The sequence below is a fragment of the Diplotaxodon limnothrissa genome, linkage group LG14 (assembly GCF_057381915.1).
Source record: "Diplotaxodon limnothrissa isolate DT_005_m linkage group LG14, D_limnothrissa_male_GT1.1, whole genome shotgun sequence".
Taxonomy (NCBI): Eukaryota; Metazoa; Chordata; class Actinopteri; order Cichliformes; family Cichlidae; genus Diplotaxodon; species Diplotaxodon limnothrissa.
Window position 1 is genome coordinate 40,354,197 of NC_140609.1, and position 16,316 is coordinate 40,370,512.

The 16,316-nt window shown below is 43.5% G+C and overlaps 1 protein-coding gene across 2 annotated transcripts; it reads right to left on the bottom strand.

Moving 5' to 3' along the window:
- Positions 1-696: 696 nt before the first annotated feature.
- Positions 697-14,497, bottom strand: LOC146619508 (uncharacterized). 2 transcript variants are annotated; one of them, XM_085371488.1, is made up of 12 exons: positions 14,274-14,497; positions 13,908-14,058; positions 11,778-11,960; positions 11,568-11,702; positions 11,279-11,473; positions 9,433-9,562; positions 9,187-9,330; positions 8,998-9,080; positions 6,083-6,310; positions 3,531-3,683; positions 3,324-3,379; positions 697-898 (listed from the first exon to the last, which is right to left on the bottom strand). In XM_085371488.1, exons 1-12 carry the CDS (start codon positions 14,495-14,497, stop codon positions 697-699), a joined length of 1,884 nt encoding a protein of 627 aa, XP_085227614.1. The 2 variants fall into 2 exon arrangements, with proteins under 2 accessions (XP_085227614.1, XP_085227613.1); XM_085371487.1 differs by having other exon boundaries at positions 3,531-3,674; positions 8,998-9,116.
- Positions 14,498-16,316: the final 1,819 nt, after the last annotated feature.

Genomic DNA, 16,316 nt, shown 5'->3' on the forward strand with positions numbered 1-16,316 from the left:
GCATTTTCTTTTAACTATTCTGAAGGATGAACTCTAACGAATCCAGAATAAGTCGGATTAGCTCGACTATTTTTGGGACGTCTTTACCTCAGTGCGCCACCTTCTGGTTTAAAGTCTTATTACACACAAAAAATAGAACCCGGCCCCGTTTAAAGTCTTTAAAGACTGAAGTGGTTTAGAAAAATGTCAACGTCACTCTCGGTCATGAGCTTGGACACAAACGCTGATGTTCACTCAAAGTGAAGCATTTTCCTGTAAAACATGCAACACTGTACAAAGTGAATTAGGAAAGTACCGTCACAGGCAGACGTGGACTATGAGGTACAAAATACTACAAATATTTGATATAAATGGCAAAATTATATAAAGTCATGTAGTGAGGGGGGAGGTCAGTTTGTAAGCTGCATTTTAACATTAGCACAGTTTGAGGACATCACCGTGGATATATAAACCTCTCCCATATCATTTTTACAGTTTTTACATAATGTGAGGTCCCTGCAAGTCAGACTTCAGAGTGAGAAGATCTCCAACATTAGGTGCATCCTGTGTATCATTGTATACAGACTTTCTTCCATCTTCTAGCAGAAGACCTGATTGTTTTTGTGGTCTTGTTTCAAGTTATTGCAGTTTGAACTGCTCACAGCGAGCTGCAAACCTCTGTCCTGAAGAGCCACAAGAAAGCGTTTCCACTGGCACTCAGGTAGGCGGGGGTCCGTTGACGTATCTCAGTGTCAGGTGGCAGGTACGGGCCATCGTGTTGCTGCGGTGACATGGCTGCTCCGCGAAGACCCAGGCCAGACAGGCCAGCAGAACCAGTGCTGCAGCCAGGAGGAGGCAGAGGAGGGTGGGGGAGAGCGAGGAAGCAGCCCTGCTGCTGCTGGAGGTCACACAGGGAACACTGCAGGGGAAGGTGGAGGCGTTAGTGTTTGGTTTACCTGCCCGGGGAGTTTAAAGGAGCTCAGTGCAAACCATTAGGTTTTAAGGAGACCTGCTGATGTCAGATAAATTGAGTCAGGGCTGCGGTTTGCCATGTTTGATGTAATCTGATTTTGCCAACAATAACATTAGGAAGCAAGATGTAGATTCATTGGCCACTTTATTAGGTACCAATAACATGGCAGCAATTCTGCACATTTAGCCCTGCGGTTAAGACAGCCTGCTGAAGTTCAAACTCTGCATCAGAATGAGGAAGAAAGATGATTTTACACACTCAGGTTTACAGATAATGGTCAGAAAAAATTCTCCGGGAGAAAGTGTCAGACTGCTTTAAGCTGAAGCAACACCAACTCAAATACTCACTCATTACAACCAAACTATGTAGAAGAGCATCTCTGCATCTCAAACCTTAAAGCAGACGAGCCACAGCAGCAGAAGACCACCGGGTACCACTGCTGTCAGCTAAGAACAGAAAGCTGAGGCTACAGCTCACAGACCCACCAAAACTGGACAATAACAGATGGAAAAAAAGTTTCCCGATGTGTCTCAATTTCTGCTGCGACATTTAGATGGTGATGCTGACAGGATGGATGCATGCACCAGTTCAGGCTGCTGGTGGTGTGGGGGAGGTTTTCTTGGCACACTTTGGGCCTCTTGTCTAAACTCCGTAGCCTGCCTGAGCGTTGTTGCCGATCACCTCCATCCCTCAGTGAGAACAGTATCCCATCGTCTGATGGGACTTCACTGTGCTCACAGTCTCCACAGTCACCAGATGTAAAAAGTTAAAGTCATCAGAAACTGCCCTGGGAATACTCCATTTAAATAAAACCTGCAGAAAATATAATTGAGGCACTAAATCAATAATTAAAACATGAAAAGTTGAATAATTAAAGCATTTTAAGAAATTTGCTTTGGGCATCTGAAGTTTGAGTAGAAAGGCGAGTACTCTCAAAGCTGTGCAAATGGAAACTGACTGTTTATGTAACAGTTTTCTTCTCTTCCTGACCTCTCAGAGCTTTACATCCACACAGTCACATCAATCAAGGCAGTTCGAGCGCTTCATCTCCTCTCAGTCACCAGCCTGAGATGCGCGTCTTTGTGGTTCGAGAAGAAACGCGAGCAGCCGGAGAAACCTCCTCACACTGAGGCGACACCACAAACCTCATCTGGTCTCAGCATTTCAGGGACTTAAGTTCACAGACAAAGGCCGTGCTGATGGGACACACGACGCACACAGATTCCATAAAAAGTGACAAAAACATTAGCGTCCATTGTGCGTGGGAAGAAAACTTATTTTTACAGGGGGAAAAAAAAAAAAAAAAAAAAAAAAAAAAAAAAACCCTAAACAAGCACCGAGTGCGCTGCTACGTAATGGGAAATTCACAGAGAAACTCTCACTGCGGCACACCTGCACCAGGGTAAACCTCCGCCTGCCTCACTCCTGCTCAACAGGTGAAAATAGAGCGACAGGACCGCTGAGTCTTTGACTTTATTTATTTTCTGCTGTGTTTTACTTGCATCTATTTGAAAGACTGAGTGTAAACACAAAAAATATTTTATTTTATGAGCTGGAATGTGCAGAAAAGAAGTTTAAATATTAAACAACTTTCTTTCAGTCAGAGAATGTTGCAGATAATTAAATTTTTGCTTGATGCATAAAGTTAAAAGATTAAAACTAGTAAAACTAGTTTAAAAAGAGACTTTTCCATTTGATTACATTTTGTATGATGGATTATGTAGAAAAAGTAGAATTGGGCTGAAAGATCTATCGCTTTATCACCTCTTCAGGTTGTAAATCATGTTTTTAAAAAGTAACTAAGTAACTAAGTAATTAATTACTTTTGAAAATAAGTAATCAGTAAAGTAATCATTAATTTTTTGGGGAAGTAATCGGTAATTAGTTACTGATTACTTTTTTCAAGTAACTTGACCAACACTGTATTCAACTGTCTAATCATATCCTAAATCTAGAGGTCAGATATTTATGTGACCAGCTTACCAACTTTGTTTCTATTCCCAGTTAAGTATTGAGTGATATTTAACCCTTTTATGGCTCCAAGCCTTTAAAAACAATACAGTCATCATCCTACTTTTGCATGTTTTCAGGTGTTTCTTTAAAAACACAGGCTTTGGGACACAGTGTCCCACATATTGAATATTTTAATACTTGAAAAATGAATCAGTTAAGCTTGGGCTGAGACTTAAGCATCATATCAGGCATATCTGCTCCACGTGACATCATACAGATCCGACAGTAGAAAAAACACTGATATAGTATTTACAGCAATCTGAACTCATAATTACTTTTGCATTTGCTGACCTGAACAAACTGTTAGAATGTTAGAACAGGACATGAGTTCCTCTGAGGGATTTCTGCGTTTCCTCACCTTTGTTCAGAGATGAGACGCTCGGGTTCCTCACAGCAGTACAGCTCCTCTTCCTCCTAAAAGAACAGAGAGCCTCCAATAATCCACACCAGTGTCAACAGCTTATAACTTTATAGATTTAAAACTATCTACCAACACGTCCAGATGCTTATTTTCTCCTTGAAGTAACAAAAACAAAGAGTTGTTATTGAAAACCCATCAGCTCACCGGTGCTTGTGACTGATAGTGGTTCCTCATCCTATCAGAGCTGGCCTTTAAATTCAGGTGATCTGATGGTGAAAGCCGCCGTGTGTCATCGTGGCAGCCATGGCTGCTGCTGGATGCATCAGCGTGGTTTTCATCCATGCAACCCTGCGACATCTGAACGTGGGGATTTTGGTAAACAAACGTAAATGTTAGAGTTTACTTCATCCTTCCTCAAATCACGGTGAATGTTTAAAGATGGACGACAACTCAGACACGGACGCTGTGTTTCTGAGCTTTGAGATTATATTTGCATTGTTATCCGTCAGATCGGAGAGCAGCAACATCGGGATTGAAGCATTAAGCAAATGTGGAAGTCCCAAAAACATGCAGCTCCTCAAATGTCCACTAGAAGCACCAGCAGTGAATCAGCCCACAGACGCCCAAGTTAACGTGGTTACAAACACCTGTTTGGTCTCTATGGCCAATGTCCTCCTTCATAACAGCTGTACGGGGATAGATTTTGTTTTATGACTCATTTTTCATCATGATGGTGTCCATCTTTTATATACAGTTTATATCCTGTCGCATGAACAAACGCCACACACTTCTGTTTTCATCACAAGTTTGCAGCTGCTGCAAAACATCGACAAACTTTGTGACTTTCTCCTTCGCTGCTCTCGATCTGGACTTGCAGCTAATTTCTCCTCCAATTTGTTTTGCACTCACTCGATAGTTTTTTCTGTAATGAACCTCCATTAGAAAGTCCCAGTGCTATTTCGCACAAACACGCGCTCAATCAAATTTGCATAATTCAAATTCAAGTACATAAAGAAATCTGATACAATAACACTTTGTCATATGAATTGACCCCTAAAAACGAATCCACAAACTTTCTTCCCTCTCTTCCTCATCTTTATAGATTTCCTGCACACGGACAGTTATGTGGACTGGCTCTAAGTCAGACGGAGGAAGACGAGGGCAAGGAGAAACTAAAGAAGGAAGAAGAAAAGGAGGAAGTCGGCGTGCTTCTCTGTTTTTATGGTGACAGTTAAAGTGCAGTCAGACGATGCATAAATCAAGACTTTATGGATTCATTCGGCGGCCCGAGGAGCAGCAGACGGGACGGAGGAAGAGGAGGATAAATAGATGCTATTCCCCAGTAATGAGAGCGAGGGAGAGAAAATGAAGGCTGAGGCCAATGGGAGGGAGAGGACAGTTATTCAGGAGGATGAATCTGGGAGGAAAATAAAGGCTGATGGGATCTGTTGTGTGAGCTGCAACTTTAAACTGGAACATATAGACTGTGCGGCTGCGTCAGTGTAAAGCCTAAACCTGTATTAATGAGCTTCTGGGGACACTTCTGCCTCTTCACCCACACTTCGGGGACCCGACTACCATCTCAGGACAAACCAAGGTAAACAATAAGGACGTGAGTGAGCGCTAAACAAATCTGTGCTCTCCAAAGTCAGGCCGCAACTCGACATCTGTGAGCACGCAGGACAGATTTGTAAGAGCCGAATTGGATTTGTGTGTGTGATTGAGGACAAACTCATTAATGCAGCAGCTGTTTGGAGCCGTGCAAAAGAAATTGTGTAACTAAATCTGAGAGATCAGAGCTTCTCTTGCTTACAATTATCAAATCTGCTCACGCTCACTTTTGGCAGTCAGCGAGGAGAGCGCAAACGGTTTAAAGCTGCGCGTCTGACATGTCGCTCACAGCTTTGATTTCTACAAACTTGCTTAAAAAGAACTTAAAAACTTTCTAACTCAATCAAAAAAGATATTACAGATGTCCGTGTGATATCTGCGTAGATATCAACTAAAGTTGAACTAGACCTGAGCTGTACTAGTGTGTAATTCTGCTTTTAACCACAAGGCGGCGTTCGATTTACCCTCCAGCACAAGACCTCTTTTCAGGCCACTGCTAGCTCCAAATTTGTACAGAATTCATGTTAACGCCACACTTTGCTGATTTATTTTGGTAGCTTCAGGAGCTCAATCTGTGAAGTCGTCGTTTTTAAATAGAAAACAGTACAAACATTAAATTAGGCCAAACTTTGTGGTAAACTGCTGCCACCTTGTGGTGATGTTTGAGAAACCGACTGTCCTCAACTTTTTTTTTTTCTCTTTTTTTTTTTTTTTTTTTTTTTTTTTTTTTTTTTTAACTGAACCCGTTTTCCTGGAGTTGAGCATTAACATTCAGCACATGAATATCATCTGCGTGTAAAACCTCCTGACCTGAGTCTGCTGACATTCTGCTTCACTCTCCCACAAACAGATGCTCTCAAATGAAGGGCCGACCTCGAGGGCACCGGCTTCGTTTTGGAAGTGTTTAAATGGAAAATCAAACCGTTCTGAATGCACAGCTCCGCTCATGAACTTCTAATGACTTAAGATTTGTGAGAAGCGCAGCAGCACCAACTGTTTAAGCATCTCGGAGAATGTTATTTGTAAAGAATAAACTATAAAGATAACTTCAGTGATCGAGCGCGCTGTTCGGTTGTTTTTCATGGTTATATTTGGACCACAGAGGAAGTATAACCATGGATCTTGAACATTTTTTAAGACCGTACCTTCAGCCTCCCATCAGTCTGCACTTCTTTCGAACAGCACGTGCTCCTCTCTGGCAAAGCGGCGCTCTGGACTCTCAGCCACGCCTGCACGCGGCCTCCATCAAAGTCAACCGGTTCGCCGTCCTGTCGGTCGGGAGTCGAGGTCTTCCACTGGTCCCTGCAGCCCAGAGCTTCTGCCTTTTGGTCTGCGACAGGCGAGAAGCCCAGCTGAGTGTGATCAAGCCATTCCTGCAGACAGAGTTCATTATAGAAAAGTTTAAAACCTCACTGAGATGATTTAACTTTTTTATTTTCCAAGTCAAACTCAGAACTCCATTATCCATCCAGGTTTGCAAAACTTCCAGTTATTCTGCTCATTCCCACCTCCGTGTTTTATTATCTGCTGGAGCAGCTTAGCAAGAGTTTGAGTAGAAGAAGCAAACAAACAGGAAGACAGCATGAAATAAAGAAAAGCAGAAGGTTAATTTTGTTCCACAAAAAGGGAAAAGTGCATCCAGGCCGCTCACCACTAACTCTGCTTTGTGCTTGTACATAAAAGCTAAATGAAAGATCCTGTGTGTCCTCATGCAGACAGGGTCTATGCTGGTGTGTGAGAGCCTACAGGTTTATATTAACTGGTAATTATGTGAAAATGTGTTTTTAGATCTTTAAGTACTGTAACGAGTCGTGTAATTATTTTATTCTGACAAGTAATTAAGTAACTTAATTTTGCCAAAAGTAGTTTAGTAACAAGTAATTAAGTTATCAGTTATTTTTGAGTAGTCACCTCATGAACTGTAAGGTTTAGTTTATATCGATATTTTTTATTTTAATCTTATAGCAGCTTGTGTGCATTTATTTCTTTTAATTTTTTTTTAAAACATTGTGGGAAATGATGCAAAGATTATCTGTGCTGTAAACATGATGTTCATTAAGACGACGCCACCTTGTGGTGCAGGTCGTCATTACACTTTGCAGAGGGCTCTCACAAAATGTACCTTTAATGAGTTAACTGTATAAAAAGATGACCAGGAACATTTTCAGTCATGAAATCACAAGAAATGGAAAAAACAAATCTTTTTACAGGGAGCCAGCGGTGGTGACTGTAGTGGACATGATCACAAAACTCTGCAGGCACGTCTTTTGAGTAGCACTCAGAATTCATGCGGCGTGCGAGCACCCAGAGACAAGGTCACACAGTCGCAGATTTAATGGAGTACGACCACACGAGTCCTCGGGGCAGGCGGTGCCGAGCCGAGCCCGTGGGGATGGCACGCTGACATCACGTCTTCGCCAGCCCAGTAAATAATGAGGCTGGGCTTATAAGAAAGCAGAGTGAGATGACACAAACTTTGATGTCTTTGTTGTGATCCTGCAGCTGTAATCAGATGCTAATTCAGTTTTACATGCGCCTCTCGTTTGTTTCTTTCCTGTTGGGCTTTGGGTTTCACCGACAGTGCGACACAGTGCGTTTGTCTGAAAGAGACAGAAATACACAAAAACGAGGAAGCTACAGGCTGCCAGAGGAGGACATTCAAATTACCTCAGACTCTGACAACGTCTGTCCTCGCCTTTGTTTCCCATCTTATTTTCCCCTTTTCCCCTCCTCTGCCTGTCTCATACAGCAGCTTTTTCAGCACACTGCAGCGTCTTGCCACAATAAAGCTAAAAAAGGAAACCCGACAACATGCAGAGGTGCCACGTTCTGCAGGCATCATCAATAAATCAGCAGAAGAGGAGGTGAACTGCTGTAACCAGCTCATACAGCCGACAGCCGCTGATGGGGAACGTTTTTAGAGAGCCGCTGTATCTGAACATCAATGACTGTGTGAGAGAGACAGAGGCAGGCAGACAGGCCTCTGGGCCATGCAGCATCTGGGTCAGAGCAGAACAACCAAGAGGAGAGAGCAAACAACACAATTAGGAGGCCAAACGCCACAAAGACTGGCTTTAATTTCATCCAGAGGTTTTTGGAAGAAAAGGTTTTCCAACATCAGTGTTTTGCTGGTTTATATCATCACGGTGTGCTCCAGACTACAGTTTGGTGGATGCTGTGATGGAGGTAGAGATGGGAGGTTTTGTAGCCATTTCATTGACTAAAATAACCAAATTATGTATTTTTTCAGAACCTCAAGAGAAATAAATGACTTTATCCATTCAAAAAACAAACACAAAAAACAATGTGGTTCATATCGATCGAGCTAAGGCGTTAAACCGGAGAACAAATCAAACACTGCTGGATGGTTTGACAATCACCTGTCATACAGATGTGAGTGTGCGCAGGCAGAAGGAATCACTTCTACCATAATGGAACTAAAGGTGTTCCCCAGGGTTCAATTCCAGGACCACTCATTGTGAGAATCTTGGTGGTATCGTAACAGCAAACGTTTTTTTAGAGTGAAACAATCTCTGCGATTTAAAACTCGTTAACTGGTGACAAAAACGACAAATGATGATTTCAAACAAGAAAACTACTCATCACTGCAGTCCAGGGCTCGGAAACTGGAACCAGATTTTTACTTCAGAATCCAGTCCTGTCCGTCCTTAGAGGCCGGTAACGGACGAGCTGCTTCCACTTTTGTGCCACTTTGTGCGTGTCAAATCAGAAAACTGGAGTTTACGGTTTGTTTGAGGGAATAGAATAAATGTATCACAGTATCCTCCATCACCAAAATATAGATGAACTATTGACTCTGTAACAGTTTGATCAATAACAAATTACAGTGAAGTCACCGCAGTCGGGCGATTCCCATCCTTTGAAAGAGAAGCACGGAGTAACAAAGTAAATTAAAGGACATAAATGACAAATGGGCGGCAGAAGTGGAATATTTCCAAGAGTTTGTGCAGCAGGAAGTCTGCGGGGTTCACTGCAGATCACAATCAAGATTTCTTTCTACTAACCTGTGGAAATGGCTCAATGTTAGACTTTAACTCACCAAGTCTCCCTCCTGGTTCCCGATGTCGGCGCTGATGTCAGACCGAGAGTCAAAGGAACTCAGGTAGCTCCACCTCTTCAAACCTGCAGAAGAAAAAAAATCCTGTTGAGAGAACAAATCTGCATTCTCACGGTGCCACCTTAGATTTCTTAAGGCGGTATTCCCGTGTAAGGTGAGGCATCTTCGTACCTGTGCTGGCACTGAAATACGATGAGTCGGCGTCGTCACGGGAGACAGAGCGTCCAATGTCAACTGACGGGTCCCACTCCAGCCCCAGGTGCTCATGGGTAGGAGAGGATGGAGGAGGAGGATGGTGAATGGGTGAGGGAGGGTCTGAGGAGGAGGCAGATGAGAGGTTTATGGTTCGTTTTGATCTTAATCCTTTTGTGAGTAACTGATCAAATCGACTCCTTCAGGTCAGAGATGTTGGTTTACCTTTAGGATGGTTTGACGATGCGGGGAGGTCCACATTTTGCTTTTCAGCTGTTCCCTCATCTTCTAAAAGACTCTCCGAAGGACAACCAGAGTCTGTAGCCTGGGACAGGATGCAGTCGTCCTCAAACACCTGGAGGAAGAGGATGGGGAGGAGGAAGAGGATATTTATGAGTGCTGGGGTTTGGTTGATGTGCATGTTTTTGAAGCTTGACTTCAGACTTTAATCACAGTACTCCGTTACTGGAGCACTCATGTCAGCCCACAACATTAAGTCCTTAATACGCCCGAGTTACTGTTACGCATCTCTATGACTGGAATATCTGGATAGTCCATTCAGGATTCCTGAATCTGGGAGCTACTGCCTGCAGACACGGCTTCTGGGAAAGATGGCCAATGTTTCAGATGCAGCCAGTAAATCTGAGCCAAAGAAACAAAGAGGGGCCTGATATAAGAAAGTCCAAAACACGGAGGCTTAGATGATGACAAAGAAACCTTGCTCACAAACAATAGGAAGCTAAAATAAAAAACGACAACTGATGCCAGTATATTCAGTCTATTCCTCAGAGACCTGTTACCTGCATGCAAACTAACCCTGAATTGTCAGCATGATGAAAATAGTAACCAGGAAGCTTCTTGGAACCAATCCGAGGGTTAAGTGGGCGTCCGGTTCAGTGGTCTCAGGATCTCGTCTCTGCTTCTTGGGGATGATGGTTTTATTGGCTTCGTCAGGTGGCGGCCAAGGTTGGAGCAGATTGAATGAAAATTAGCGCCTCAAAGTCTGAGGGCATAGTTCTCAGGTGGAAAGAGGGGAGTGTCAGGAATGAGTTGCTCCCACAGAGAGACGTATTCTGAGTTCTTCTCTGCGAGTGAAGCAAGAGATTGAAGAGCAAAGCCAGTCTACTGGGAAATGGCCACAAACCTTCAGTGGTGATAGAAAGAATGAGGTGGTGGATAAAAGCAAGAGAAATGAGATTCTGCCCAAGGGTGTCTGGGCTCAGCCTCGGGGATGGGATGAGGAACTCTGGGAGGGGCAAAGAGGCGGCCCACTAATCCTCATCATCGAAAGGAACCAGTTGAAGTAGTTCGGGTATCTGACTAGGATGAATCCTGTGTAAAATGTTCTGGGCATCATCCAATGGGAGAAGACCCTGGGACAGACCTAGGACACGGAGAAGGGGTAGACTGGGAATGCCTTGGCATCATCCCAAGGAAGGAAGGAAGGAGTACAAAAAACCTCATCCCTCAAGTTCTGAATATTCCCACTAACCTGAACGTCCCTTCAAACAAACTCATCCTGGACTTCATGAGGCACAGACGGCTCCAGGTGCCTCACAGGTGCTGATCTCACCTGTGAGGTCGTCTTTTCTTTGCACTACCTCAGAGCACTTTGCATCTGGTTCTCTGATGTGTGGCTTTATCATTTTCAAACATATTCCTGTTGATTGTACACAATTCTCCTGCATGTTATTTATTCCTGATGTCTACTATTTATATTTTATTCCAGCACAGTTTGTGTGGTGCTATCGTTGTACATGTAGAATGACAATAAAGAGCTATTCTATTCTGTTCTATTTTATTGGGAGCTGCAGAGAAGTTCAATTTTACTTTCAAGAGTTTAAAATCAACATTTCAAACAGGTATTTGTGGGACACACTGTTAGTCTGTTTTGTGCCCTCAGGTTACCAGACTCATGCTGACACGATGCACAAACACCAAATGAATGATAAGTGTGATTACTTCAGATCCTGACATGTTTTTAAATGTCTAAAAGCACAAAAATCAAACACTATACCAATTACCTGAGACACGCTTTGATTACTGTGTGTGTGTGTGTGTGTGTGTGTACCAGTCTCATGCTGAGCAGCCGCGTGTGTGTTCGTCCAATGTTGTTGTAGACGTGGCTGCAATGCTGCAGCAGCTCCAGCAGCTGGCTCTCGACGTGCTGAGCGTCAGAAGGCACACTGTGCTGGATCAACGCTTCGCCGCGCTGCAGCAGGGCGTTCACACGCCCCGAATTCTCGCACACGCACTCCTGAAACGACTACGCATAAAAAAAAAAAAGACGAAATAAAATGAATAGCAAAGTAAAAACATGCAGAAAGAAACTGATGTGTCACTTCAAAACAAGCCCACACCTGCAGCTGTCTCAGTTTTTCACAGGCGTTTCCTGTCAGCTGCTCAACCTCGATCAGGCGGACATCCATGTCAGCCAACCAAACTGCAAGCTCCTCCCTTTGTGCATCAAACGCCTCCCACTCTGAGACAAAGAGCTGAGAGAGAGGGAAGAGTCAACTATAAAGAAGAGAGAGAAGTGAAATCCTCCTCAGAAGGTCTGACTCGCGTACCTGCAGTTGGCCTGTGATGGACTGCAGTTTGGCGCTCACGTCATCCCAGCGGCGGCCGCACTCCCTCGCCGATGACAGCAGCCGAGCCTGCATGGTACCCTGGAAGAGCCGAGTTAGTGTTCGATTCCTCCGTGTCAGGCTGTCCAGCTGGATGAGGCGAGGCCCCGCCTCTCGCCGCAGCCTCTGAACACACAAACACAAAGTGCATCTGAAGCAGATGTTTTTTGGTTTCCCAAATCCAGGCTTGATCAGGTGGAGATATTCTTATATTTGGAAAACTTGGACGAGCCTGCGACTGTTGTCTTCCAGAAAGAATGAAACCCGAATCAAATCTATGCGATATGCAATCAGTTCAGAAGAACACACTCTAAAAGCCCCGTTTCTGCCCGATTTCAACTAAATTGTGCATCAAAACAGGCTGAAAGAATTAAAACGAGTGTTTGTAGCTACAAATGTGGCTACACATCTACAATGTGAGCACAAAGCCTCACTTTGTACATGCCTGCTATGAAAGTTCTCCTCTATGCAGACGACTTTCCTGTTCTCAGGCACAACTTAGATCTGTTGTAGAAATCTTATAGACACACACACTTAAAACTACAGTGTGCACGACTCCAGATCCTGATCCCTCGTCCTAATATGTGGCTCACAAAAACCAACATAGCAATAAAGCAAATGCTAAAGCTTCAAAATGCAAAGTCCATAAACCAAAGGCTGACATGGGTTTATCACAAGGATGATAAATATACAACATATGGTCTTAGGACTAAAAGTATAAACAGATTTTAATCCGTTTTAGAGATTTGATGTTCATTTACCTGCAGATGCAAACCTGATCAGAACATTTTGCAAGCCAGTATTTAACCTCCGAGGACCTGGCGTCCATATATGTGGACATCACATTTTGGATTGTCTAGACCAGGGGTGTCAAACTCAAACACACAGTGGGCCAAAATTCAAAACTAGAACAAAGTCGCGGGCTAACGTTAATATTTATTGAAATATATTTATTCCTCCAGATATAAGAACGAATCTTTTCTTATGGACTCAAACAGGTTTTGCTGAAAAACTGAATATGGAACAAGCAAAGCTTAATACTAAACAATATATATATTAGCTGTATAATACCAGTAGGCCAGCTCTAATAGTCATTTGGTATGGCTTCGCGGGCCAAATGTAATTAGGCTGCGGGCCAAATTTGGCCCGCGGGCCAAATTTGGCCCGCGGGCCAAATTTGGCCCGCGGGCCAGAGTTTGACACCTATGGTCTAGACCAAAATACAAAATTTTGCTCTACATGGGCCTGATGTCCACTTACGAGGACGATATACTGCCAAGGTCATATCATCATATGTGGACCTCAATTTTCTCAGAAACAAAAATCAGATTAAAAAAAAAAATAAATAAAATCATGCAATTCTTTGTTTTTACATTCATCAGGTCCCAGTCAGTCCAAATAGCAAAGAGAAATTAAAAATGCCATGAGAGTTCGGGTCTTAGGAGGTTAATGCAGGAAGTAGGTGAACTACATTGGGGGCGTCTTTCTTTGTGAGAGGATCGTATTAATGACAGGAAACCTCAGTGACATCATAGAGATGCATAAAGTCGCTCAGTCTCCCGATTCTCTTCCTTCTCCTCCTTTTCCATCAAATTCTAATTCAGTCTAATTGTGTTTCTCCTCTTCCTCATTTTGTTGGAGCTGCAGACACAATCAGTGTGAACCTGAATGAATTTGTGCAAACAAGAAGAATCTACAGCTTTTCGGTCAGAGGTGGTCTTGTTATTTAAGCCGGCAGCACGAGTAGATTTATGTGTTGATGCTGCCTGCTTCAGCTTTACGACTGGCTGCTGAGTGATATTTACACCCTGGCTGGGTGACAACTTTAACCATGTGCTGAACTTTGGCCCAGCTTTGCTCTGACCCAGGTTTTAATTTGTGCGAGTGCCTGAACACAAACACAGAGCTCAAACATCAATTCTGTCACAGAGAGACAACAAAAGAGATTCAGTGCACAACAGAAATACAGATGAGTCCAAGGTGAAAGATGGTTGCTGGAATCCCTGTGAGGTTAAAACACCTGAAGCCAAGTTTAGATTTCAGTTTCTGTTTAAGTCATTTCTTTTTCCCCACCTCAAACTTCTTCATTTCCTCCTTGGCGGTCTGGTAGGTAACGTGGACGGAGTTTGGGGAAGAGACGGCCTCCTCGGCCAATCTCAGCCAAGCATCCAAGTGGTTGTACTCCTTCATAAACTCGTGCCAGAGCAGCCATCTCCTCTCCAACCTGGCAGAAATATGCACAAAGTGAGAAGTTTTCAAGCTGAACAAGAAACCTGAGAAAAGTGTAACTGTGCTGTTATTAGTCTGCAGTGCAAATTCATCGTTCAAAATTGACCTCAGCTGAAAAAATGCTGCAGAGTAGCTGCACAGCAACTCTTAAAGATCTATCATCTGTTTTACTGATTACTCAGGTCTGATTATCAGCTGAAGGACACTCACTGTCCACAGTCCTGCAGGTCTCCATCTTGGCTCCAGCTGCTGTCGACTCGCTGCATTTCCTCCTTTAGCTCCACTGGAGACGACTGGACAGGAAGCCGGCACTGGTACAGATCCAGGAGGTGCTCCGTGTCACTCACTTCATCTCCGGGTACAACATCACTTCCTGCAGGGTTTGGGGTGATGCTGCTGTGGCGTTCCGAGGTGGGCAGGTCTATGCCAGGCATTTCAACATCATGTGACCTTTACCTGATGGAGAAGACGCCACTGATTAGAATTCACATTAATTCAGAGACCTATGCCTAACGCAACACGCCAACAATATTGGTTACACTAACCACTGCCAACCACCCCTCCGTGCTCTGCTGATCCAACTCTGGGTCAGTTTCTGTTTTTCTGAATTTTTGGTTGATATTCTGTCCATGTCCATTAATATTCAAACAAAGTGAATTCATTTTATTCTGAGAAAACTTAAATTCAGCAGGGGATCAAATAATTTCCTCACTCTATAGCCAAATATGGAGTTACTGCATTCAACGACTAAACGAAAGTCCCAGTTTTGCCAAGTGTTTGTGGGCAATAAGGAGAATCTTTTTATTCCCACAATCTTTAGTTGTTCCTGAAGTTGATGCGACTGCTTTAACAAGGTGACACGAACACGTTTGAGACGGCGCTCCTGGAGAAGAGCAAACAACAAGAAATCAGGCTGCCAGTCAGTGGTTTAAATCCTCCGAGCCAGGAGGACGACCACACAGCCATGAGTCACCATTATCGCTTCCACTAGGACACACACACACACACACACACACAATGAGTCACTCGGGTTCTTTATTGAGATTGAGCCAGAACTGTTCTCCATGAGTGGAGACAGAGCGGGTCTGATTTATGAAAAGCAGGACAAATTTACACTGCACCTTTCATTCAGTTGGTGCTCACAGTCTGTGTGTAATTATCTCCCGATTTACAGACGCAGCAGGTGATTACACACTCAGGACCTGTGACCGACATCCAGGCGCTCTGTGCACAATAAAACGCCATTTTCCCCTCCAAACGTCTCAAAATTAAGATGATCACAAACATTTTCAGACAGCATTCAGGGGATTTGGCAATGTAGAAGTTAAAGTAGACGATCATGTAATAACAGGTGCGTAAATAGGAGATTTTATAATTTAGCCCAGTTACTTGTGCTGACGACTAACCTGCCAGCTGTTCTTCCCCAGATGATGGTGAGAGACGTCTGTAAAAGCTGTTACAGCCCAATTTAAACACGTTTAAATACGCTGCTCTTCTCAAAGAAAAAACACTTTCATATCTTAGTGAGGACGTTAATTAACAATGCTCACCATAACTGTAACCCTGACTCTAAAAACCACTTGTGTACACACACACACACACACACACACAAAACACTTCCTGTCATAAATCATACCCATCTATTGTGCGTTTAGTGGAGGAGCAGGAGTGTACTCTGAGATAAAATGAACACAGAGGAAACAGTGATGGCAGATCTGCCAGTCTCAGCTCAGTAAATTCAGACAAATGCAAACTGTAGAGTCTCAGAAAGTGTGCTGCAGGGATTTCACAGTTCAGTGAAGCTGAAGTTCAAGCTCAAGTTTAATGAAGAGAAAACTGCTCGTCCTCTGTGTTTGAAGACAGTCTGCTTGGTTTCCCTTTCCAACACTCGTAGTTTTCTGTGCACCTTTAGTTAACCTCTTAAGCCCCAAGCCTACCTGATCTCCTGCTTTCAGGGGGCAAAAAGCAGGAGATCAGGTAGGCTTGGGGCTTAAGAGGTTAATTAACTCTTATGATAAGGAAATAAATAGGAGAAAATATCATTTATGGTCACGTATCGGTCAACATCTTTACTAGCTGATCGGTTTTTGTCCACCAGGGGGAAGAACAACAACAACATCATCATCATCATCATCATCATCATCATCATCATCATCATCATCATCATCAAGCTGACAGAGACCGTCTGTCCTCCTGCCAGTGAGCCATAAATCAGCGAGCCATCCCGAAAGATGTTTTCCTGAATTCCCAAGA